A 25,837-nucleotide genomic window follows, 5' to 3' on the forward strand; every position below is an offset into this window, starting at 1 on the left:
AAGATTGAATCATTCAACAAGGTGATGCCATCCAATCAACAAAAAGGACAGGGGCTCAAGATTTCTACACTTTCAAGTCACTGCATTCCAAATGCTCCTTCCTGACCCTCAGACACTGTTGCACCTCTCAGGGAAGAGTGGGCTGCAATAGGGAGCTCAAGCATGAAAGTGGGTTGACACTGTGAATGGGGTTCCAAGTAGAGCAATGATGGCCAAACTTGGCCCTCCAGCTGTTTTGGGACTACAACTCCCATAATCTATAGCTAACAGGACCAGTGGTCAGGGATGATGGGAACCGCAGTCCCAAAACAGCTGGAGGGCCAAGTTTGGCCATCAATGAAGTAGAACGTCAACTTTCTTCCAACCACAGTTCCATGCATAACTAATCAATGCCTCTTTAATTTTTTTAAAAAGTGAAGCTTATGCCAGTTTTAAGTGCTTAACAAATAAATTCAAAAGCAAACAAGCCATCAAACTAACTGCCCTGGCCATGGATCCAGGAAACTGAAGCCAGAACACTTCTTCACTGCAACCAACTTAAAAATCTGGGCTGAGTGAGGGGGAACTCAACACCCCATTGGTGGCACTTCAGATGGGTCGAAACATCTGTTATCTATGTGGAAGTGTTGACATGGGTTTATTAGGACTGCCCACAGCATCCCCAGCAAGCAGAGCAAAAGGTGTGGATTCAACTTGCTATATGTGAATGCACAAAGCACTTGGGGAGAATGGGGTCAGAGGAAAGGAGAAAACATCCACCCAGCACCATATATAATAGCCTTGCAGTATGTTGTATGGGCCCAGGGTACAGAAGGTCACAAGTTCAATCCTCCCACTTCCTTTCTTCTTTCCGTAGCACCGTCGTTTCTCCCCACCCCACAAGCAAGGATGTGTGGTCACTTCCTCAGACCAATAAGCCAACAGCAAATACAAGGAATACTATAGTGGGAGCTAGAACTCACCCAATATGAGACAGGCACACAACTGTTGGCTGGCATAAATGGCCTGAGAGAGTGGGTGGCTTCCAAACTACATTTTTAAGGTGAATGCATGAGCTGCTTGCAAACACCTCATTTATGTAGGAGGAACCGGGGCAGGCCACACCATGCTTCAAGTGTCACCATGAGGGAAAATGGAGGAAGGCAAGAAATGGGGCTGAGTGATAGAGTAAGACCTCTCTCTCTCTCTCTCTCTCTCTCTCTCTCTCTTCCATGGTGGGCCTAGCTGGAGAGGCGCAAGCATTTAAGGTTCACTTTAGGCAGCAAAAATGCCTTGAGACAGAACTGTGAGTTTTTTGGAGCAGCAGGGTAGCTACATAAAATACAAACAAACTTAATTTCTGTGTGAGGGAACTCAAGGGACTGCTATTGCCTTGGGAGCTTGTGAAGAGTCTGGGCTCCAAACGTACTTGGGCTGCATACACACTAAACCAGGCACGTCCAACAGGTAGATCATGATCTACTGGTAGATCACGCTCCCCTAAAAGAAGCTCATGATTTTAGCCCTGCTTTCCTCCTTCCTTAAAAAAGCTCAACAACTTTGACCTGAACCCCCCCAAAACAGGGCTTTCCATCCTAAAAAAAAAAAAAAACCTCAGCAACTTTGATGTGAACCCCTAAAAGGGGGATAGATCACTACCAGTTTTTAACTCTGAGAGTAGATCGCAGTCTCTTGGGAGTTAACAACCCCTGTACTATACCATGGGTAGGCAAACTAAGGCCCGGGGGCCAGATCCGGCCCAATCACCTTCTAAAGCCGGCCCATGGACAGTCTGGGAATCAGCGTGTTTTTACATGAGTAGAATGTGTCCTTTTATTTAAAATGCATCTCTGGGTTATTTGTGGGGCCTCACAGAGTTACAACTTTAAGCAACCATTAATAAACTTCAGTGCCCAGAATTCTTTGAGGGGGAAAATATGCTTTAAATGCATAGTGGCATAAGCAGCAGTCCTTGACAAACAAAGGAATGCACATACCTTCCTCCTCATGTCCCCATTCTCACCCAATTTGTGCCTCACACCTATTAGAAATAAGCACCAAGAAGCTGAATTTTCCTTCAGCCCCTTCCCATCCTATTCCCTCCTTTCACATCCACTCTGTTTGACCCTCTTAGATAAATTCCTATGGGAAAAAAGGAGGGAAGGGATGTAAAAAAACACTTTTGCTATTCCTACCTGCCCCCCCCATCCCGCCCTACCAAACACACACACACACACACACACACACACACACAATTAACATTGGCCATGGAAACCCAGATCTGCCAAGCAGTTATCACCAATTTTCCAGGCCAGTTCCCTTCCCCTTCCTTTGGTATGCCTCTCCAGTGGTTTCATCTTACAAGAGGTTTATTGGCTTGGGGGGTGGGGGGGGAGAGATGGCTTTCATTTTAAATCATCCCTTCTGTTGCAAATGCAAGAAAATGGCTCAGAATGGTCTGTAAGGAAGTGTTTTTAAAAGCCAAACAAGGAAACTATACAGGTCTATTTGGCCTTCTGAGGGTAAATGAAAATGCTGACAGTGAAAGTAGGGCAAAACGTGTCATAACCACGAGTGGTGAAAAGGACTGGTATGCTGGCTTTTTAATGTGTGAGAGATTCTAGACTGTCTCTCTTCACCACCACCCCACCCACCTACTCATGCAATGTAGGTGGGGGAAGTCTTTTAGGCCACAGGTACAGCCTAGGCAGAGTTCAGGACATGTGTGAGTAAAGACTCCCTCGATCTGAGAGCTTCTTCTTGGTATTGCAGAAAAATGGGTTGATGGGTTTGTTTTAGCTTCCAATTTTTGAACAAGCAAGCACCAGGCTGCACCAAGACTTCAATGCATTCAGTTTCTACCGTGCACATTTATCATGAACAGCTGCTCATACCAGACCAAATTTAGTGCACTAGAGAAACAGTTTTGTCATAGATGGTTTGTGTGACCAAGGGCAACTTCATATACAATAACATTGCTATAGGACCTGTGGATGTGGCCATTTCGAGTTTGGGAACCTTAGCCAACTGCAGCTCCCCACTTCAACTGTATGACAACAGACGTGTGTGTGTGTGTGTGTGTGTGTGTGTGTATCACATGCAGCAGCTATATATGTTTGCTTTCAGATTCCTAATGAAAAAATGATGCCCAGAATTCACTGTGTGAAGCAACCCTGAGGATGCCATTTACACAATCTAGTTCCTGTGTTATGCAGAATGATGTGTGTTTATCAGTACTGATCTTCTAGCCCCCAACAAAATCATGTAAGCAGCATTGGGAACAAAAATAATCAAAGTACACTTTCTAACCCAAGGCGGGACCAGGCCCTTAGACATCAATTCTCCTCTTCTAGATCAGTGTTTTTCAACCACTGTTCCGCGGCACACTAGTGTGCCGCGAGATGTTGCCTGGTGTGCCGTGGGAAATTACTTTTTATATAGTCAATATAGGCACAGAGTTAATTTTTTTAACATTTTCTAATGGTGGTGTGCCTCGTGATTTTTTTCATGAAACAAGTGTGCCTTTGCCCAAAAAAGGTTGAAAAACACTGTTCTAGATCACGGGTAAGCAGAAGGTAGATTAAGATCTACCAGTAGATCTTTGGGTGATTGGCAGTAGTGTGGCAAGGATTTCTGACTCCCAACTATCTGAAGAAGTGTGCATGCACACGAAAGCTCATACCAAGAACAAACTCAGTTGGTCTCTAAGGTGCTACTGGAAAGAATTTTCTATTTTGTTTCGACTATGGCAGACCAACACAGCTACCCACCTGTAACTGACTCCCAACTGTTCAACAACTAAATTACTCTTTCCCCCTCTCCTGAGTTAAGGCCGCTGAAATCCTGGGATAACAAGGAAAAGGTCTGTATGTGGGAGGACTGTGAGCTCAGCTCAGTTCTTGGGCTTCAAAACAAATTCCAGGGCTCAGCAGATGCTCAGAGGTACCATCCATGATCTAAGCGCACATCTTCTGCACTTGACTCCAGTTGATAGATCGCTTGATCACAACACGCCACAAGCAGAGAGCAAGAGTAAAGGATGGCCCCTGGTGACTATGCCTGGCACGAGTCCAACAATTCTGCAATAATAGTGCTGGAACTTTATATTATGCTACCATTCCCCCTGCTTCAGCCAGGTGTGTGACAATGCAGGCATTGCCGGAAAATGGAGAGCAAAACTGGTATTTACTGGAATGCCACAAGTGCAGCTGAACAATAAGGAGATGGGTATTCTACCTAGTACATGAGGTGAGGGTGGCAGGAGATGGTAATTGGAAGAGAACTGCAGGCATGTTGGTATGATGAAAGCTGAAGTGCATCAGTCAAGATGGCCACACACTTATACTAAGATGCCATTAATGTGTCACTTTCAGTCACTAACACAAACTATTTACAGCTCACTCATATGAGCATTATAATCAGCAAGGAAGGGAACACACAGAATACCATGACAGCTCATCCCTACTGGTGGCCAAAGAGCAAGTAGTAAGCAAGATTAAGCAAGGTGGAATCAATAGTGCTTTCTCCTAATGCCATATGACAATGACAGACTGCAACCAATAGGATACAAGAGAGTTTTGGTCAATAACTAAGAACAAACTAAGTTTAACACACCGGCATGCTGCAGACAATGGGCCAACCTGCACAGGTCTTGGTTAAACTATGCATTCACTCAGTGCTTGCAAGGTATTTTGTGTCCCAAGCTAAGCAAACACTGGTTCCTCATCTTCCTGCATGGCAAATGGAAATGGAATGGTGCCAGTGAGGGCGAGAATATCCAAACAATCCACAGTGCCATGTTGTCATAGGGTTTCCCCATGCCATGTTGCATCTTATTTTTAGGGCCTGGTTGTCTCTTATGCTTCCTGTTTGGTACTTAAGAACGGAAACAGAAGGGCAAGGCATTCCCACAGAGAGCGCAACCCTTGGAGCTATGCATGATATCTTGGATAGCCAAGGAGCCCGCAAGGAAATCACCACCTGACAACCTAGCTCTGCTTCTCTACAGTGGCATTATCATCTCATGGGCTCCCATTCAAGAATGGCCATTATTTTTGATGTGAAAGGAAAAAGCCAACCCTAAAACACAAACTCAAGATGAAAATATAACCATGCCCATTTCTAAACATATCCATGCAGATCAGTGGGGTTCCCCCAGGGGGTACTTGAAGGTACACAGTACCGGCACCTCTTTTTTGTTTATTGTTGTTAAAAAGTGTGGCACTTACTGAACAACTTCATGGTGAGTACTGGCACCCCTTTTTGTAGAAAAAAAGCACTGCATGCTGCCAGGGCAACCCAGTCAGATGGGTGGCATATAAATAATAAAATTATTATTAAATATATATTATAAAAAATATTAACAGATACAGATTCCAAATATTTCCTCATAGGCCCCTCCCAATTTGTGCACAGCAAATCAGGAATAACTGAATACTTGCAACACGTAGCAAGTATTGTTCATATCATTAATGTACTTAAATTACATTTGTCAACAATGTCTATTAAATCAATAATAAAAGACAGTATATAAATGCTTAAAAATAAATTCCATTTCACCCAAGTGAGTGTATCGCTTGCAGTCCTCCAGTTCACAGTACTGTCCAACTGTGACTCTGAAGTTTGAAATATTCTTGGCTCCCGCATTTTGGAGGCTTAGTTTGGCAAGCCTACCGGGGAAGTATATACTGCTTTATAAACACTGGTGAATATTAATGCTATGCCACATCAAATATCTAAAAATAATGATAACAGCAGTTTAGTTTGGTGTCCTCAGCTATCAGCAGCAGCGAAGAATAAATCCCAAACGTGTTGACCTAAAGGACGAGCCTCTGAATGAGTTAACCTGCCAGTGCCTGGACACCCTGAAAGCAGCAATGGAAATGACTGGGTGCACCATGAACAGTGTTAGCATCATTCTGGGAACAATGGTTGGGTATCTTGATGGGGAAAGAGGATCAGTGCACAAATAACCCAGGGGCTGAAAGAAACAGTCTATTATAGTGATGGGGGGGGGGGAGAGAATGCTAAGCAACTCACCTCTATGGTATTTGTATAACACCACCACCACCACCACCCCAACACTTGGGGCTTATTCATACAACAATTGCATCAAGAGCAAGGACTGGCTTGCTTCATGTGTAGTTAATGATTGACAATGGTTGATCATGAATGACCTGTGTGCTGGTGCATAGTGCTCAAAATTCCCTGCTTCCCTCCTGCTCTTGGCCATGATGACGGGAGGATCAAGTCCAAGCCTTGGCTTGTCATGTCATCTGAACCAATAGCCTAGGTTTGGATTGCATGGCAAGTCAGACTTGTGGCTTTCTACAGGCAGGATTCCTCCATGGGCAACCATTCAGAGGCCATGTGTCAAAGATGGGCAGGGCAGAGGTAAAAGTGAGAGATACCACAGGTTATCAATCTTTGCTGTTACAGTAGAAACTCAGAGGTTTCTACATATACCAGCCCACTACACCTCTCCATTCTGGCAAGCAAGAGGCTTTATCACAGTGCAGGGACACATTCCAGCCAGGCAAAATCAATTGATTGGGAAAGATATTGCTTTTAGGCTCAGAAAAATCAAGAGAGCTGCCCCAGCAATGTTACATAGCAAGGCTGTTGTTGTCAATTCTTCACTAAAATTGACACTCCAGAGCTGGCATACCTGAAACAAGGAGCAACTGTTATGTTCCTCTAACTCTAAGGCGATCTTTAGCTAAAGAATATCCCGGTGCATGCTGTGGTCGCTGGCGTCTCTGCGCAACACTGCGCAAGGCCTCTGTTATATGCCGCCTACAGGAATTGAATTTCACATTCCCCCAATGCACAACCAAGATGCAGAACAGGAGCCTGGCGGGAGGTGGTGTTGGACTTGCAATTAGGAGCTATGCTTTATTATTTGATGCTACTCCCGGGCAATCTGAGATCCTCCTGGCAAGGTGAGGCCTGGGGAACACTGACAAGGCAGGCGTTGAGCTAATGAGGAGAGGAACTCCTCAGAAGGCCTGCCGAACCCCCTCAACTTGGGCAGGGGGAGCAATTCTTGAACAAGGGTTGGCAAAATAGAGTATAAATAACTGAAGAGGTGGAGGAGCGCTGTGGTATCATGCTATGTTTATTCAAGGCAGTGGAACTTTTGCCAATTGCCTCGCAGGATCTATAAAGCCTTTCTCCCCTGCCCCAACCACACCATATGTAAAATTATGGGTTTTATCCAACTAAGCTATACACATTCAAATTAACGGATATTAGTTGTGCCCATTATTGTCAATGGGTCTACTGTGAGTTCAGCTATCATCCGGTATAATCCTATGTTATCAGCATAATCACACTTGCCCGCGCAGAGAGTAACAGGAACAAAACAGTTCAATCCAGGGAATATCTTCCATTAGATATTAATAGTTGCTGGTTGCTATAAAAGAACACAAACATCTTGACAGCTAAAGCAAAACCTGGCATGTGGGTGGAAAGTATTTTTGCTCCCCTGAATATGAAAACCATGTGAAAGGCAAAAGCCATCCACTGCAAAAAATTATGTGTGCTTATCATGTAAGGTGATCATTACCACCCAGGAACCAATTAGATCACAAAGTGCCCCCCACTTGCACTGCCAAAAGGACTCCCCTGCCCCAATGGATGTACCAAACTGCAATGCAGGAGCGGGGACTAACAGTCACAGGAAAATGTCTCTACACAGACAAACTGCTCTCCCCTCAGTGAAGAGGTATCTTACCCAGAGGAAAATGCAGCATATCCGTTAACAAATGCTTCCCCAGGGGTTCAAAGTTTTTGAAGTGATAATTATTAAACAGAGAATTATTTCAGAACCTAAATTCAGTTCAATACATTATCATGCCACCAGAATGATCTGAGTGTATTCCTTTGGGTTTCTGAGCATCTGTCCCTGAAAGCCAGTCATACACCCAACAGACATGGAAAACAGAAAGAGCAGTGGAATAGCTCAATATAATTGCATTTATGAGTGCAATTTATGCAAAAGGCACACTTCAAACAGGAAGCAAAATGCATGCAAGAGACACAGAAGGTTTTAAATTTCTGTTCAATTCCAGGTATTGGTCTGTAAAACAAGGATAGGGATATATATATATATTGGTTGGACAAAAGTTTCTTACAAAAAAAACACTGAAATACAAATTACATATAGTAGCCCACAGGCAATACAGGATGATGCAGAAACAAATGTCAAAACAAGGCCACCCAGTCACCTTCTGTATATGGAATGGGAGGCCTCTTGTCTGCCTCAGGCAACAAAATCTCTTGAGCCAGTCTTGTTGGCAGCTAGCCTATACTGTGTCATGCTCTAGTCATATTGCAAATGGAGGGGAGTCAATTTATTTGTTTTAGCCATGGGTGGGGGGGACCATCCAATTTGTGAGTGATTCTACTTGTGAGTAGCATCACTTGGGAGGAGAGCACTCATGGAAGAGTCTGCAAAAAGTCATTGGAAGCAGGGTGGCCTGGTAATAAAGAAATCCCTGCTCTTAAAATGCTCCCACTTCTGCCCTCTACAATGTAGTGCTCACATGAGCTATTCTTAGGCCAATTCACCCATTATCAATCAGCTCATGCTCTAGATTTTAATATTTTAAAACAGATGACTCACAATGTGTCTAAAAAAACCCAACCTGAATAACAACACCTGCAAAGTATCCACTGACTGCAGTGCAGCATTTACACATGTGTAAATGCAGTTGTGCATGTGTGGTATGTGCAAGTGGATGCAGAACTCTAACTCAGAATCTGTTTTAGGTAGATCTTCTAGGTTCCCTGATTCAAGAAAACAACAACAGAATCAGAGTTCTGATTTTATCTCCGGAGGACTCCCCTCATGGAAAACAATACACTCTGGAACTCTCTCTGAGCTGCCAAGGGGAAGTGAGGTGGCAGGCAGCCACATCCAGATACCTGCTTTTCCCCTTGACCCCCCCCCTCGATCCACCATCACTACCACTGTGCCATTTCAGCAAAAGAACCTGGGAGTCTCCTGGGCTCCCCAAACAAAGGTCAAATCCTACTCACATCTGCCCTCTGAACTTCAGTAAGAGAGCTACCACTTGTGGCCAATGGTCATGACTCAATGGAGAAGCAGATGTTTCCATGCTGTAATCACCTCCCCATTGTTCTTTGTGCAAATGAAATAAAAGGGCTTCTCCATCCCCTTTTGAGAACAGAACAGAGCACACACACGCACCCCACTTCCCAGCACAAACGGTAACTGGGTTTTGTATCTGTGACTCAATACGCATTTGGCTTTGCTTTCACTGCAAAAGCAAAATTGTGTTGGGGCGGGGAAACTAGCTTACCTTCTTGGCAGGGGTAGATGAGCACATACTGTTCACCCCCTTGCCACAGCTCTGTTCTGAAGAGATCCTACTTCGTAGCAGGGCCTAAGCACTGCCAGTTCAGAAAGCAAGGAACATGATGGGTCTCCCCATAGGCTCATACTAGCCAGAGCATTGGGAACAGTGTGCCAAAACAAAAGCCAAACATTTATATGCAAAAGAAGGGGGGAAAGGGGGGGAGCACCAAGGTTTGCAAGATTGAACACAATGATACTAGGGGAAAGCTAGGGCCCTGTGGAACCTGAACTTCCTCTGGACCTCTTTGTCAGGGCAGGCTACTTTGTATAATAATAATAATAATATATTTATACCCCAGTCACTCTGGGCAGCTCCCAACAGAATATTAAAAACACAATACAGCATTAAACATTAAAAACTTCCCTAAACAGGGTTGCCTTCAGATGTCTTTTAAAAGTAAGATAGTTGCTTATTTCCTTGACATCTAGGACCTGGGAGAGCAGGGTTCAAATCCCGACTCAGCCGTGAAACTCACTGGGTGACCTTGGGCCAGTCACCATCTCTTAGCCTGACCTACCTCACAGGGTTGTTGTGAGGATGAAATGGGGAGGAGGAGAGCCATGCAACCACCTTGAGATCCTTGGAAGATACAGGTGGTATATAAAAGTAATAAATAAATAAAATCTCTGGGCCTTGTCACCACATATTGTCTCATCCACGGCATACATTCAAAACACACGGCTTCCCCCTCAGAACCCTGGGAACTGTGCTCTGTTAAGGGTGCTGAGAATTGCAGCTCTATGAAGCTACTGTTCCCAGAGTTCTTTGGGGGGAGCCATGTGCTTTAAGCATACAGCAGCGGTGTCCAAACTTTTTTCAAAGGGGGCCGTGGGGGCCAACCAAAGTTGTTTTTTAGCACTGAAGTTCTTCAGGGTTTGTTTGTTTTGGATTTTACCCCAGGAAATAAACTACCCCAGGGGCCAGATTTAATCGACCAGTGGGCCGGATTACGGCCCCAAAACGGACTTTGGACATGCCTGGCATACAGTGTGGGTGTGACATCTCTCTTAGCCTTTACTGAGCAAGAGGAACACAGGATGCTGTCTTGTACTGAGTCACAGCACTGATCCATCTAGTTCAGTATTGCCTACACCGCTGGTCTTCAACGGGTGGGTTGTGGGTTGCAGACTGATCCAAGGTGGGTCACAACAAGAGCACTAACACCATGCAGATATGTAGTGTAAGATTAAGAAATGGGTCCCCAAATGCATGCTTGGATTAAAGCGGATGCTGGGCCGGAAAAGGCTTAAGATACCTGACCTTCACTGAATAGCAGCAGCTTTCCAGTCGGACAGAGGTCTCTTCTTGAGATGCCAGGGATTGAACCTGGGACCTTCCGCACACAAAGCAAGTTGCTCTACCACTGAGCTACAGCCCACCAGGAATCCCCACATGCTTCTGCTGGTTATGGGGAGGAGGAAAGAGCAATGCAAGACACTCAACATAGAAAACTGCCTTATACCATATTAGGCTATTTGTCCAACTAGCTCAGTATCGTCAGCTCTGATTGGCAGCAGGGTGTGTGTGTGTGGAGGGCTGTCTTTACCATCACATGCCTTTAGCTGGAGTTGCCAAGGACTGAACTTGGGATATTCAGCCTGCAATACATGTGCTTTGATGCCACATCAGCACTGCACCACCAAGCCTGGATAGCTTGGTTGGTTAGAGCATGGTGTTGATAATGCCAAGGTTGCAGGTTCAATCCCCACATGGGACAGCTGCATATTCCTGTATGCAGTAGGTTGGACTAGATGATCCTCAGCGTCTCTTCCAACTCTTTGACTCTATGATTCACTGACTTCAGGGCTAGCTAGGAACCTGCCTTTAAAAGCTGAGTTTTTCAGGATGCCAAGTTCTGCAATGTATACAGTCAGAATTGTGGAATAAATATGCCACTCCTTCTTCCGGGAGGTGTATTTGCAGTTTTAAAGTGATTTTTTTTATTAAAAAAAAATCAAAACACACACTAAAAGTTCAGAACTGATTTGAACGCGGGTGGCGCTATGGGTTAAACCACAGAGCCTAGGGCTCGCTGATCAGATGGTCGGTGGTTCAAATCCCCATGACGGGGTGAGCTCCCGCTGCTCGGTTCCTGCTCCTGCCAACCTAGCAGTTTGAAAGTACATTCAAAGTGCAAGTAGATAAATAGGTACCGCTCCAGCAGGAAGGTAAATGGAGTTTCCGTGCGCTGCTCTCATTCGCCAGAAGCAGTTTAGTCATGCTGGCCACATGACCCGGAAGCTGTACGCCGGCTCCCTCACCCAGTAAACCGAGATGAGCACCGCAAACCCAGAGTTGTCCGTAACTGGACCTAATGGTCAGGGGTTCCTTTACCTTTACCAGTCTCTGCCACTTTATTCCACAGAACTAATCTATTTCCAAATTTGCACTAACAGCACAGAAGGCTGCTATGCAGACATGCCATTGCCATAGCTCCCTGTGGGCTGTAGACAAAACAGGGCATTTGGAGGAATACCAACATGACTGAAGTTTAAGACAGCAGTTCTCCTGTAGCGAGAAAAGGATCTGCAGCACCTTCATATCCAATTATACCTACACAGATCACAATGCCAATGTCATGGGGGGGCAGGGGCATGTAGCTGAGGAGAAAACTGAATGTAAATTTCAACTTAACCACATTTGAGGTCCAGCTCCAACCACTGCTACATACTTGCAAAAAAATTCACCCCCAGCTGACACCTCCTCCCCCCCCCATTAACCATATTGCAAATTTGGGGTCTTATTGGTCCTTCCCATCTTGAGAGATCAAAACGAGGTGGCAATGAAGAGCTACAAAAAAGAAACACACCCTAAGCCATTTTCTGCTGACTTGCCTGTCAGTTTTTGGAATGGGTGGGCATCAAAACATTGTCAAGCAAAACAAAAGGGAAAGGAGAGGGGAGGAGACCAGCCAAAACCTCATACTTGTCTGTGCCACACAACAAACTCTGCAAGCTTGTGGCAACTCCTGCTTCGCCCCTCTCTCAAGGGGGAGGGGGAGAGGCAGAGTCTGCCTGCCTGTCTGTCACAGGGGCAATCAAAACAGAAGTAGTACCCGAAGACCACACACCCAAAACATCACACACAGAGATAAGTGTGTGCAGGCATACATGGAAACGTGACATGCTCTTCCGAGAAGACACACACTCATTTTCCTAACTGACCATTAATCAGCACAAAGGTGAACAGTTTTTATTAGCAGATGCCAGTCATACTAGACGCTGCATTCAACTCTGCCTCAGTTTACCGCCTGTTAAATAGCGCTAGCAGCCAACGACTGCATAAGGATGCAAGATGAATGTGTTAAAGGGGCCTTCGTGCTTAATAACACGCCGTTTGCTCAAACTCACAGGCTTTCTTTTCAGAGAAGAATAAGCGCCCCAGACAGACCCCCGCGAACTGTACCCTCGTTTTCTCTCAAATCTTCTGCTAAGGGGGGAAGAGGCACCTCATCCCAGAGGCCTCTAGTCTCCACCTCCATTTATTTGTTTATTTTAAAATCCACCCGCTTCATGACCTGGCCAAAACAAAAAAAAAGCAGGCAACTCACCAGCCTTAACGCCCACCACCACCCCGCGGAGTCGAGGGGCCTTTGATCAGTTTCTCCCGATCTCCTTTCTTTTCGCAATCCCCGAGCACAAGTCTCGCAATCCCAGCGGCGGATGCGCGGCGCGATTCCCGCCACACCACCAACACACCACCGGCCTCCGGCTGTTCCCCGGCGACCTCTAACCACGACGGTGAGGGGCAGAGGGAGCAGGGGGGCCTTCTCAGCTCTGGGAAGGGGATGGCAACCCAAACACGGGAACGAGCGGAACACGGGTGCGCCCCATTGGCAGGGGGAAAGGGGGGAGAGAGCGCCAGGATCCCTTTCCTTCCCCTCCTCCTCGTCCTGCGCCCTCCCTCCCTCGCTCCCTGTTGGCTCTACCTACCCTCGAAGTCGGAGATGATACCTTCCAGGTGTGCGTTGACCGCCGGGTCGGACATCGCCGCGCTCGGCTCCGGCTCGGCAATGCGCCCCCTCCCCAAGTTCCCGGCAAGGTCCCGAGCGCGGCGGCGGCGGCGGCGCTGCGCGGCGGGGCTGGGCGCCTTCGGACGGCCCCCTAGCCGCGAGAGGGGCGGACTGGCGGTCGAGAGGGGCGGGCTGCCGAAGCTCTCGCAGGCAGGATCCCCCGCCCCGTGGGCTCGTCCTGTTGCACAGGCTCGAATGAATGGAGGCAGGCAGGCAGGCAGGCAGGCAAGGAAGGCAAGGCAAGGCAAGCAGGGAAAGCGCGGCCCTCCCCGCCCCTCTGCTCTGGTCAGCTTCGCGTGCGCCCGCCCGGCTTCCCCTCCGCGCACTGGCTGCGCCGCACGCCTGTCAAGGCGAACCCGAGCAGGGCAAAGCCGACGAGAAAGCTGGGTGGGCAGGACGCGCGCGACTCCTCCTGCCCCCCCCCCTTTTCCAGCCGAGCCGAGGGGGATCCGAGCGAGCTCAGCCCCAGGCAGCAGGCAACGCCCCAAGCCCGCGAGGCACTCAGGCCAGGGGAGGGGAGGGCCAGTCCGGGCCGCCTCCTTCTTCAAAGATGCTCCAGCACCTAGGGGGGAAAGGCTGGGCTCCGGAGACGGCACCCCCACCACTTGGAACAGCGCGAAAACTCAATCCAGGCAGCGGGGCGGGGGGGGGGCGCTTTGGAGCATGTGTAGAGTACCTTTCCCTCACCAGTGTGGAAGCAGGCACAAATGTCTACCCAGTCTCCCGGCAGGCGTGCCAAAGTAAAAATGGTGTGCTTTTTTGATTGATTGATTGATTGATTGAACATCAGGAAGAACTTTCTGACAGTAAGATCTGTAAGACAGTGGAAAGGACTCCCTCGGGAGGTGGGGGACTCTCCTTCCTTGGAGGTTTTTAAGCAGGGGTTGAATGGTCATCTGCCATGAATGCTTTAGCGGAGATGCCTACATTGCAGGGGGGTTGGGCTAGATGACCCTCGGGATCCTTTCCAGCTCTCTCATTCTATAAGTATGATTCTGCTAAGCACGCCACATCTAGGCTAGCAGAACAAATCCTTGGTATCTTTCTTTTTACAGCTAGTGAGTGCAATCAGAGAGAGAGAGAAGAGAGAAATGTTAATGGCTGTTGTGTTTAGACCTAGGACATCAGCTGAAGGCGCAACACCATTTTATTTATCTATCGTCCTGCCACATTTATAAGTATCTCAGGTCAAAGTAGCATAAAGGAAAACGTCTTGTTTTTATCCTTACAACAACCCTGGGATGTAGAGTGAGAGAGGTAGAGATGAGAAATAGCAGGGGGCAGGAAGAACCCACCTGAAAAGCAAATCAGTGGTTATCTTGTTTTAAGCTCCTTGGAAGAAAGGAGGGTATAAATATAATGAATACAGCTACCTAAAATAAACAGGAAGAGCAATCCTATGGAGGAAAGGGAGAGTCAGCAGTGGAGGAACCACCATATCCTAAGCCTTGCTGGCCACAGCAGAAGGTAGTGGAACTGTCTTCCTTCTCCCTGTTTTTTTTCCCTATTGGAGAGAAAATGATTACAGCAGCTCCAGGGCTCATAGTTATTCTATCCTGTGAGGTGAACAGGAGGATTTGGGATCCATGAGCTACATGGTGGAGGTGGCAGAGGCTGCTGCCACCACAGTGAGGGGGGACCTTCAGCCACAGACCCCTCCCACACCACCAGTGGAAGGGCCAGGTCTGCAACAGCCAACATCCTCTCTGGGAGCTTAGGATTCCTCTTCTGCAAAAAAAGGATGATGAATGAATCCCCAATAACAGCAGTAAAGACAGGTATAAGGTCCAAACAGGTACATAAGCTGCTTTTCATCGTGCCATGATGCATTCTGTGGCACTTTCTGCTGGTAAACTGATAACCCTTTCCCAGCTGGATGAATAGGTCTATGCCATGGGTGTCTCTTTTTATTGTTTTTAAATTCATTTGCTGCTATTTTCTATGATGTTTTCAACTGTTTTCATCTGTTTTATTGCATTGCGTATGGTGCCTTGAGAGGACAATTCATTATTATTACTGATAATAACCTTTTTCATGTTTTCAACATTCTAAGAACATCTGTTAACAATTTATAAATGTCATTTAAAATCCAACTCATAATACTGTGCCTGATTTCTCTATAGTGACACAAACTTTCCAGCACTGGTGAAACTTTCCATGTTTAACTATCTGTTTTTATTCACAGCGTGACACAGAGGACTTTTTTTTTTTAATGGAACAGAACTGCTTTCTTTCTTTCTTTTTTAAGAAGAAAAGAAAGAAATCAGAATAAACAGCAGGATTCTGTTTAATCTGAGTTAGGAAAAAGTTTGTATCTGCCATACTTTATGAGATCAAAAAGAACAATAAGGGAGCTTTGCCTGCATTGAATGCTTCAAATTGTTTGTGGAACTGTTAAACCACAACATTACAGAGAACTTTGTTCACTCTAGGTCAGTTTGCAGCCGAAGTGTTTTCAAAATACGTGGACATCTTTTATATGTATCAGCAATACATGACAGCATTTAGAAGCAGACCAGTGGCTGCTTTACTGAATGAACTCACTTGTGCATTTCAGAATCAAAGGTGTTACCAGAGATTGACAAGTGGAAGTGCTCCTTTTGCACTGCTGGTGTCACTTCCTTAGTCCAGCTGCCAGGACTTGCTCCTCCAAAAACATCACAGCTGGAGGGAGAGCTGGCTATTGTTCAATGAACAGTAGGGCTATAGCCCAGTGGAAGAGCAACTGCTTTGCCTGCAGAGGGTTTCACGGTCAATCCCTCCATGTAGGGCTGAGAGAGACCCCTGTCTGCAACCCTGGAGAGTTGCTGTCAGTCAGTGTAGACAATACTGAGCTAGATGGACTATTGATCTGACTCAGTATAAGGCAGCAACTTCCTGTGTTCCTTTTGTACACAGTACAGCAGGCAAGCTGGCTGATCAGTGCCAACAAACTTGGCAGTGGCTTTGAAAGGAAGCTGATGTTTCCTTCTCATACAGTGCCAAAGCATCAGAGTTGCATGTACAATCCGTTTCGGAGACTTTCCCCCAGTGTGTGAGATTTTGATAAATGCTCTTGACTAGAAGAATTGAATGCAAGAAGGGAACTAAAGGTCAGCTGTTCACATATTAACCTAGGCCAAGATATTACACCAAGGTGGTGCCACCTCTCTTCCTTCTGGTACTGCCTCTTCCATGAACTCTTTGGCTTGAATTTATAAAGCCTGTGGTATTTAAACTGCTCGTTTAATTGCCATGTAGTGAGGATGAGATGGTTGGACAGTGTTCTCGAAGCTACTAACATGAGTCTGGCCAAACTGCGAGAGGCAGTGAAGGATAGGCGTGCCTGGCGTGCTCTGGTCCATGGGGTCACGAAGAGTCGGACACGACTGAACGACTGAACGACGACAAGGCTGAACCTCAACAGCAACCTGAAGCTCATTCCTGAAGTAAAGGGCCAAACTACATGTCATGTTGTTCATGCTGTTTTTTGCTTAAGCAGCAGTGAGGCCACAATCCAAAATGCATGGCTGATCCAGAGCACGTTCCTGTATCAGTTTCCTGCTGCAAACCCTAAGGAGGACGTTTAGATTCAGGCCCCACAACTGTTATTCCTTCCAAATAAAAGTGTCCAGTTTTAGCATGCTGTCGCAAAAGCATAAACAACCATTGTAGGCAGTTTGGGGCCTTTATGGCTTGGCAACAGTACAGACCAGACCCAGTGCTTTTGAGGGGCACCAGTCAGCTAAACCTCAACACTTTGAAGTTCAGTTAATTTCAAAGGGCCGTAATTTCTGTACTAAACTATCCCAATGAAATCAACAGGGCTTACAAACAACAAAATTGGCTGCAATGTCTCCAAGCTATTGAAAAGGTCTGTTATATTTTCTGGGTCAATACTATCCTGCAGGGCCATTCAGCAACTGCACTAATGTGATATCACTTACGGGTAACACATCCAAGGTTAAGGCTACACTACACCTGATTTGTGGGAGTCAGGAGGAAAGAGAATGGATAAGTTACTTGGAAATCTCTCTCCCTCCCTCCCTCCCTCCCTCTCTCTCTCTCTCCCCTAATTCAGCACCTTCTAAGGCCGGGCTATTCCACAGTAAGGCTGCAATGCTATCCACACCTACTTAGAAGTTAACTTCCAGTAAACTAGGGGTAGGCAACCTAAGGCCTGTGGGCCATATGCGGCCCAATCGCCTTCTCAATACAGTCCGGCCCACCACATGCTCTGAGGGATGGTGGACCGGCCCATGGCTGAAAAAGGTTGCTGACCCCTGCAGTAAACCATGCACAATAAAACCACACATCCAATTAATTTCCATAGTGTGGGGAGAGAGCCAGGTTAAACTTACAAAGACTTCACCATGGGTTTTTCTATATAGTTATGGGAAAGACCATTACTTGCAATCTGCAGAAAAATAGCTTCTACAACACTGAATCTCCCAGAGATTTCATAAATAGAGAGGGAGAGGAAGTGAAGTCATCAAGAGGAAATCAAGCCTACTTTCTCTATGTTTATTTGGGAAAATGACACCCTTACTTGCAAAGCCTGGGAAACGGGAATGGAATAACAGGAAAATCCCACACCCTTTAGAACCAGGATTAGAGAGAGACACTAGAGGGAAAGTCATGTGGTCATGCTTTTGCTCTTCAGCTAAGACTATGCTCTCCTTATATTTTATTTTATTTTACAAACAGTCTATTAAATCTCACTTTGTTTCACAACTGTTTATACATAAAGTTAGCAGACAACATCAAAACATCATTTGCCAGAAGGCACACAGCCTAAACAGTGAAGCATCACTTCACGGAAGACATGCGGTCTAGCCTTAGGTAGCATCTCCACAACATTGCCCCTGACTACCAGCTTCACATAATATCAGAGACAGGTGCTGTGGTTGCATGTATGTAAATGTGAGAGAGGAAGAGGTGTAAGTGCATGTGTACGTGAGAGACAAGTGCTGCTGTGGAAGAGGGAGAGAGAATAGTGTCAGTTTCTGAAGCTAAACTGCATCACCATTCACAGTCATTTCTCCCAACCTTTGCCAAGCCATTGTCTTTCTCTTACACATGGAAAAGGGCACAGTACAATGGGAAACCTGCATGCCTTCAACAAGAGCATCATAATGACAGCAGGTATCAGTCATCCATTGGCAGCCATTCTACAAATAGCCTGGCTGACTTCAGGGCTATACAGTTCAGGCAGGAGAGTGTTATATTTTTGAACACTGCCTCATGTGAAATGCACTTTGCTTACCCCCTAATGACTTTAACGAACATATGGCACCGGGTGGGGTGGGGTGGTTTTTTTTTGCCCTGCTCAGCTTTTCCACATGCATGTTGGATGCAGACAGCTCTTGCTCCTTATTACCCATAAATTGGAGAGAGGCAGGAAGCAACCTTCCGCTCTTCTGTATTCAGAAATGTTTTGTTCATGGATAAAACGAATGTGCCCGGGTGAGGTGAAGATGGTACATGGCAGAAACAGAATTGCAGAAACAGGCTGGTCTTGTTTCTGACATTTCCACACCAGATCCCAACTACAGAGCCTATAGGAGAAAGAGATTAAATGAGTCCCCCCCACACACACATACACTCCTCCACCCTGTGTTGCCAAATGGTTTTCATTCTCATTTTCAGACTCTTGGAAATTTATTTCTGGAGTGGAGGGGGGGGGGTGGGAAGAGAAGGAGAAAATGAGATTTCCATACCTAACGCAAGAAGAGGCTTCTGGGGCTTTCAGGCAGCAATTCCAGCTGCTGTCCCTCCTTCCGCACACATATTTTGTATCTGCACAGGCATAAATTCCTCTCCCTTCCATGTCAAGGAGCTTCTGTTTGCTACAGGCAACAATTCACCTGCAGCTTTGTCTGCATAATGATGCCTACCGTTCACTGGGGAGCACAAGCAGGGAATGTGCTGTTGCGCTCAGGTCCTGCTTGTGGGCTTCCCACAGGCATCTGTCTGGCCCCTGTGAGAACAGGATGCTAGACTAGATGGGCCTATTTTGTTAACATTCCTGTAAGAAGAAGAAGCAAGAAACCGCTGCTGAGGGATGAGGAACCTGGTCCCCTTCATATGCTGTTGGACTCCAACTCCCATCAGCCTCAGCCAGCATGACAGGTGTCCAGGGATGATGTGATGTTCCAACAACACCTGTAGGTAGGGCTAAAGGTTCAACACCCTTGGTTTAGAGATGTTTTCCAACTGATCACTCCTAACATGTGGTGGGCTGACCATGTTCTGCATTGTAGGGCTCGTGCCAAAGCTCAGGCACCAGAAGAGGCTCAGTGTTGACCCCCTCAAATCATCCTGGCCCTGATCCTCTTCTAAGTCCTGGTTCACTGGTAATGCTAAGTCAAACCATGGCTAGGCAAGAATGTGCAAGCACATGAGTACTTGCAGGAAAAATTGCAGCCGCTTCTCTCTTCCTCTATTCTTTCAGTCAAACCGCGAGTTGTAGTCAAAGTTTGTTCTCGGCTTGCCAAACATGGTTTGTCTGTGGGAGACAAAGAACAAACCTGGGTTCAGATGTAGCACTTGGCCAAACTGGAGCTGAGCTGCACGTAGCACAACTATCAGGAGGAAGAGCAAAGCAGCCACTCCTGTTACTTAGCCATGGTTTGACTTTGTGTGATGTGTGAGTTGGACTTTACACGAGCAGTGGCATAAGCAAGGAGAAGGCACACCAGCCTCCAACAGTCTTGAGCTCTCCTTCTGGGCAATGGGTACAAGCCAGGATTCAGCAAAAGAAGGCAAGTGAATGAGCAACAATGACAGTGGCAAGCAAGTGGTGCCAGTCAGGGAAGTGAGGATCCCAACTGAGGGTGTCTTGTCCAAAAGCCCCCTGAAATCTGGAGGTGACACTTGAGTTGGGTCAGGTAAGCTTCTGCACTGTAAATGTACAGAAATATTTTTGTTAGCCTAGTATGGGATCAGCTTAAGGAAATATATTCATATCCTTTATAAATTTCAGCATTTTCCAGGCAGGAACCTTACAGGAAAAATGACTATGGAGTTTCCTCTTTCCTGTATTCTGGTTTTTTTTAATGGCATATACCGTATTTTTTGCTCCATAAGACGCACTTTTTTCCTCCTAAAAAGTAAGGGGAAATGCCTGTGCGTCTTATTGAGCGAATGGTGGTCCCTGGAGCTGAATTTCCCAGGGGCCAAAAGAGGATCATGCTTTTTATTTTACAAAGAGAAAAGGGAGTGTTGAAAGGACCCCGCTCAGCAGCTGATCAGCAAGAGATCAGGAGAGAGATAAGAGTCCCGGCTCCCTTTCAGCCCCGCCCTCCTTTGTTGAATGTGCTGCAGAGGGAGGTTGTTTGTTTCCCTAGGACATGTGACTGGCTGATTAGATTATCTGTCTGGAAACAGTAGAAATGGCTCCCTTTCCTTAAGATTTTTCAGAAATGTGAGTTAAACCTCATAAAAATGGGGCTTTTCCTCTTTGCTTTTCCCCCTTTGCAAAAGGAGCTTTGCTTTTCCCCCTTTTCAAAACAAGCTGCAAAACCTTTAGCTGATCCTGGGGGGGGGGGGAAACCCAGGGCTTTTGCCTTCGCAAAAACAGCTGCAAAACTTTTAGCTGATCCTAAAAAAAGCCTTTTGCCTTTGCAAAAACAGCTGCAAAACTTTTAGCTGATCCTCAAAAAAGCCAGGGCTTTTCCCTTTGCAAAAAAGCTGCAAAACTTTTAGCTGATCCTCAAAAAACAAAAACAAAAAACAAAACAAAACAGGGCTTTTAGAGGAGGAAAACCAGAAAAATATTTTTTTCCCTTGTTTCCTCCTCTAAAAATGAGGTGCGCCCTATGGTCCGGTGCGTTCTATGGAGCGAAAAATACGGTAAGTCATTCTTTTCTCATTGCTGCATGGAGACACCACCTAATCAGGGTTTGGGAAGAAGGTATATGAGGAACGAGTGGTAGATCTCTGGGTGATTTGTAATAGATCAGCAAGCATTTCTTATATCTGGTGCTGGAGCTCACCATGTGAATGAGGTTATTTTCTATATGCCACTACAGGCATCCATAAAAAATGGTCTAGGGTGGCCTGGAAAATAATAATAATCACCCTCTTGCATTGTTGAGCCATTACATACAAACAACTAACCATGCAATGCAGGATGTATTTTCCCTGAGTACAGATTTTGTTGGCAGTTAGTGGATCTATACCTAATAACAAAATTTATCTGCCAGTTACAGGTTGCAATATACTTGGGAGCTGGCTCAGATATTGTTCCAGGTCATAGACTGAACTTTGAAATTCTGAACATGTTGGGCTATTATGCCAATATGACATCTAAGTGTGAAAATGTGTTTTCTGGCCTCTAGGGAATCATATTTGAAGTTAACAATAAAACATTCCTTTGGCTGGGCAGATCTCCAGATCTCCAGGCTCTCCTCCTGCACTAGAAGTGAAATTTAGGTGGTTTGCTTCTGCTCTTCTGATATAACGAAAAAGAAGTGTACCTGACAAATGTTAAAGGATATAAAAGATCCCAATAGGAAGCCCCATTGCTGAGTTGGCTCAGGACCATTGAATTAAGTGCAAAAGAATGAAGAGCTCATCAGAGCACCTTCTATCAGAGGTATTCTCTCTCACACACATACTTTCCTCTACCAGAGGTAGGTGGCACACACAGCACATTTATGTCCCATTTTCTTTTGAGGGAAATATTTGCTAAATTAAAGCAAAAGGAAAGCGGGGGGGGGGAGAAAAAGCAAGGGGGAAATAATTAAAACCTTCCTGTTTCCTTTCTCAGCTGTGGGAGGGGAGCATGCCCCTGGGCTTCCTTTGGTATAGTGAAATATGTACTTAAGATATATAGTAAAGGGAGTTCCTGTCTAATCTATGGGAAATTGGGAACTGTGTCTCTGTAATGAGGGAGAGACGGAACAGTGAGAAGCAGAGCAAAAGGCCAGGCAATCATTAAAGGGATGGAGGGATGGATCATGGGTGGATGGGGGATGTGTGGTGGTGGTGATGCAGGGGTGATGAGGAGGCAGGAGGAGGACTTAGAGAAATGAAACAGGAAGCAATTGGAGAGGGGGAGTGCTAAGCTGACACTACATGCAACTAGCTTCCCATCCTTAGTAATAAAACAAGCCCAAGCAAGGAGGTGGCAAGCCGTGTTCAACAAACCTGGAGCCACACTTTCAAACATTCTATCAGCCCATCTTAGCTAATGCTTTGCTTCTTGACAAAACACAGTCCTTATGAGCTCCAGGATGTGAAGGGTTGATTGGACAAGGGTCCCCCTGGCGGGGCTTTCATGCCCAGGTTCAGTGGGGCTTCTTCACACTGCCTCTAACCATCTTCTTGAGTGAGAAGTGACTGTGCTGAATCTGAGTCAAGGAAACGGGTCCCTTCCCAGAGCCAGTCCGCAACACAATGTTATTTTTATTCAAACTGTCTTGGAAATAATTCCAGAATTTAATCCAGATCAAATGATGATGATGATGATGATGATGATTGGGGCAGGGGATTGACTTGAGTCGATGTTGTATATGTTTGAAGAAAGTGACAGAACTGAAAAGCACTGAAGCTGCATTGGTTTGCCCCTTGGCAAAATACTAGCTGGATTTAATTTGAGGTACTTTGAGACATACAACAGTACTTTGAGGTACTTTGAGTACTTTGTACTCAACAGTACTTTGTACCTCAACAGTACTTTGAGGTACTTTGAGACATACAACAGTTGATCCCAGAGCTGCCAACAGTTGATCCCAGAGCTGCCAGACCCGGCTTTTGGGGAGTAGAGAGGCAGAGGTAGGCAACAGCTCTATATCTGTGTAGATTTATTTAATACCCAATTTACATCTTGATGTGTTGTTTGCTATGCTGTAGTGAACACGCACACAGTGGGACAGCTCCCATGTGCATCAAAAGGGCTTGTGCAGGAGAACTTTGTGGATTGATTATGGTCAGAGGCGTAGGAAGGTCAGGTGGTACCCGGTGTGGGAAATTTCTTGTCACACCCCCCCCAATTGATCCCCCCCTGCGAAAATGGTTTTACATTATTTCATATTTTCTTACAAAGGAATAACAAGTAATAATAATAATAAAACTTCTATTTATATCCTGCCCTCCCCGGCCGAAGTCGGGCTCAGGGTGGCTAACATCAGATACATAACATTGGTATAAAATCAAACAATAATTAAATTACCTCCTAAAAACATCTCAAAATCAAATTAAAGTCTAATTAGATGGCTTTCCACAGAGTTAGGGTTGGGAACAGTAAGTGCTCCACTGAACTGAAATTTCAGCCTTCACGACATAGGAAAACAGCCAAGTAAACAGCTATTTGGTGGTGGAGGGTCAAGATATTAACCGATATGCGTGAAATTTCATATATAGCTATATAACCCCTAGTATAGTAAGATAAGACCTTTGGAGCAGGCATTTTAAAAAGGTTTTTTATGAACCGCCATAGTAGGGCAGTAATTGTTCCTTGATAATTTGTCACCCCCTCCATTATGGGACATGGGGCGGTCCGCCCCCTATGCCCCCCTTGCTACGCCCCTGATTGTAGTCTTTGCCTTGACCCCTGTGCTTGACAGGTGGGCAACTCCAGCCACCTATCAAAATTAGATTGTGGAGGGCAAGGTAAATTAAAGATCTAGTCAGCCAGGTAGATCCATTTCCCCATCTTTGGCATACAGTGCACAGCTTTTGGTTCAGCCTTCTTGCTCAGCTAGCAACACTCAGCTAGCATCTCATAGGAACATAGGGAACTACATTATACCATGTCACACCACTGGCCCATATTGCACAACACGGGCAATGGTTCTGCAGGATTTGATCCAGGAGACATTCCAAGTCCTACCTGAAGATGCCAGGGATTGAACCTGAAACTTTCAGCATGCAGAACATGGGTTCAACCACTAAGTTACAGCCCCTGTAGTCTCACACTATCAACAGAAGCTATAGCATCATTTGGTTGCCTTTGTCATTGTATCCATAAATATGTAACAACAACAACAACAACAACAACTCTTATCCCAATCAGGAAAATATGAGCAAATCCATACACAAAGTTGGTCAGGAATTCTATGTTATAATTCAGTGACCGGAATGGCCTCATTCTGCAGTTTATCCCTACAAGGCATATTTACATATATTTACTTGGCTCTATCCTCTTGTACATTTTTTTTTGTTGTGAATATGCCAGACAGGGACATACGCCTGAACTATGTATTAATATTGTTGCCATATATTCATGAAGAAGCAGTTACTGCTCCGCCTTGAAATCTCATCTAACCTCAATAAGCAACTTAGCAGACACCAGCAATGCCATGCTAATTCATTTTCCTGAAGGGAGGGAAATTACTTAATCATTCCCAAGACAGCAAAGTGAAATCAGAGATCTGGTGATACTAAAAAGTTATTAAAGTTAGTGGGGAATTTGGGAAAACAGCAATGAGCTGACAAGCATGTGATGGTCTGGAAGAGATTTGTTTCCAGGGACACACAGTAATTCAGGTCTTTTAAAGGGGGTACATAGCAATGCCAAGGAAAGTCTAGAGCAGCCTTCCTCAACCCAGTGCCCTCCAAATAATTCTGAACTACAACTCTCAGCATCCCTGAACATTCGCCATGTTGGATGGAGTTGATCAGGGTTGTAGCCGAAACCATCTGGAGGGCATCAGCTCCAGAAAGGTTGCTCTGGAACAGGCACATCCAACTCCCAAGAGACTGTGATCTACTCCCAGTGTAAAAAAAAAAAAACTGGCAGTGATCTACCCATTGTCTTAGCCCAGAGTTGTTGAGCACCCGTGATCGACAGGTTGGACATGCCTGCTCTAGAACAAACACAATTAGGTATAACAGAACTGTTCAGAATGTCAGAGTCACATTGCTGGAAAGGACATGAGGACCAAGACATCTTCTTTGGGTGGCCAGCCTACGGTACTCTAGATTGATGTTCATCCCACCTCTCTTTAAATGAAGGCAGGATCTGAGATTCCATAACTTCCTTCATTGCCAAGCTGTGGGCGCATGTCTACACTTCAAATTTATTATTACTACTACTAATGGTCCGCCCTTCATATTAAGGTCCCAGGACAGGTTGCAACATTAAAACACAACACTAAAAAAAGCTTTAAACAATTTACAATCGCAAAAATAAGGTGGGTCCTAAAAACATACGCCTCAAGTGCCAAAAGCCAGGGTAAAGATGTGCATCTTCAGCATCCTCTGGAAGCTGTATAATGAAGGTGCCAGGCACACCTCTGTGAGGAGGGAGTTCCACAGCTAAGGGCCTGGAAAGGAACTGGCAATCAGTGCAGCTGTTTTGAAACAAGGGTTATATAATATCTAAATGGAACCCTAGTCAGTAATCTGGCTGCTGCATATTGGACCCACTGAAGCTTCCAAGTCCTCTTCTATGGCAGCCCCACACAGAGCACATTGCAACATCTGGAAGCTACCACAGCATGGAGCACATGTAACCAGTTTCAAATTGTTAGTGCAA

The 25,837-nt window shown here is 45.7% G+C and overlaps 1 protein-coding gene across 3 annotated transcripts in view; it reads right to left on the minus strand.

The window, feature by feature from the left end:
• SEPTIN9 (septin 9) overlaps nucleotides 1–25,837 on the minus strand; it is a 211,572-nt gene that overhangs the window by 107,511 nt on the left and 78,224 nt on the right. Inside the window, exon 1 of one of the 3 annotated variants that reach the window (XM_033139452.1) lies at nucleotides 13,295–13,579. The exons of the other annotated variants lie outside the window; for them this stretch is intronic. Within the exon in view, the coding sequence (XP_032995343.1) occupies nucleotides 13,295–13,349 (55 nt within the window). The 5' untranslated portion in view covers nucleotides 13,350–13,579. Of the gene's footprint in view, nucleotides 1–13,294; nucleotides 13,580–25,837 lie in introns of those variants that run through there. 3 annotated transcript variants of the gene reach the window in all.

Source organism: Lacerta agilis, chromosome 2 (genome assembly GCF_009819535.1).
Source record: "Lacerta agilis isolate rLacAgi1 chromosome 2, rLacAgi1.pri, whole genome shotgun sequence".
Lineage (NCBI taxonomy): Eukaryota > Metazoa > Chordata > Lepidosauria > Squamata > Lacertidae > Lacerta > Lacerta agilis.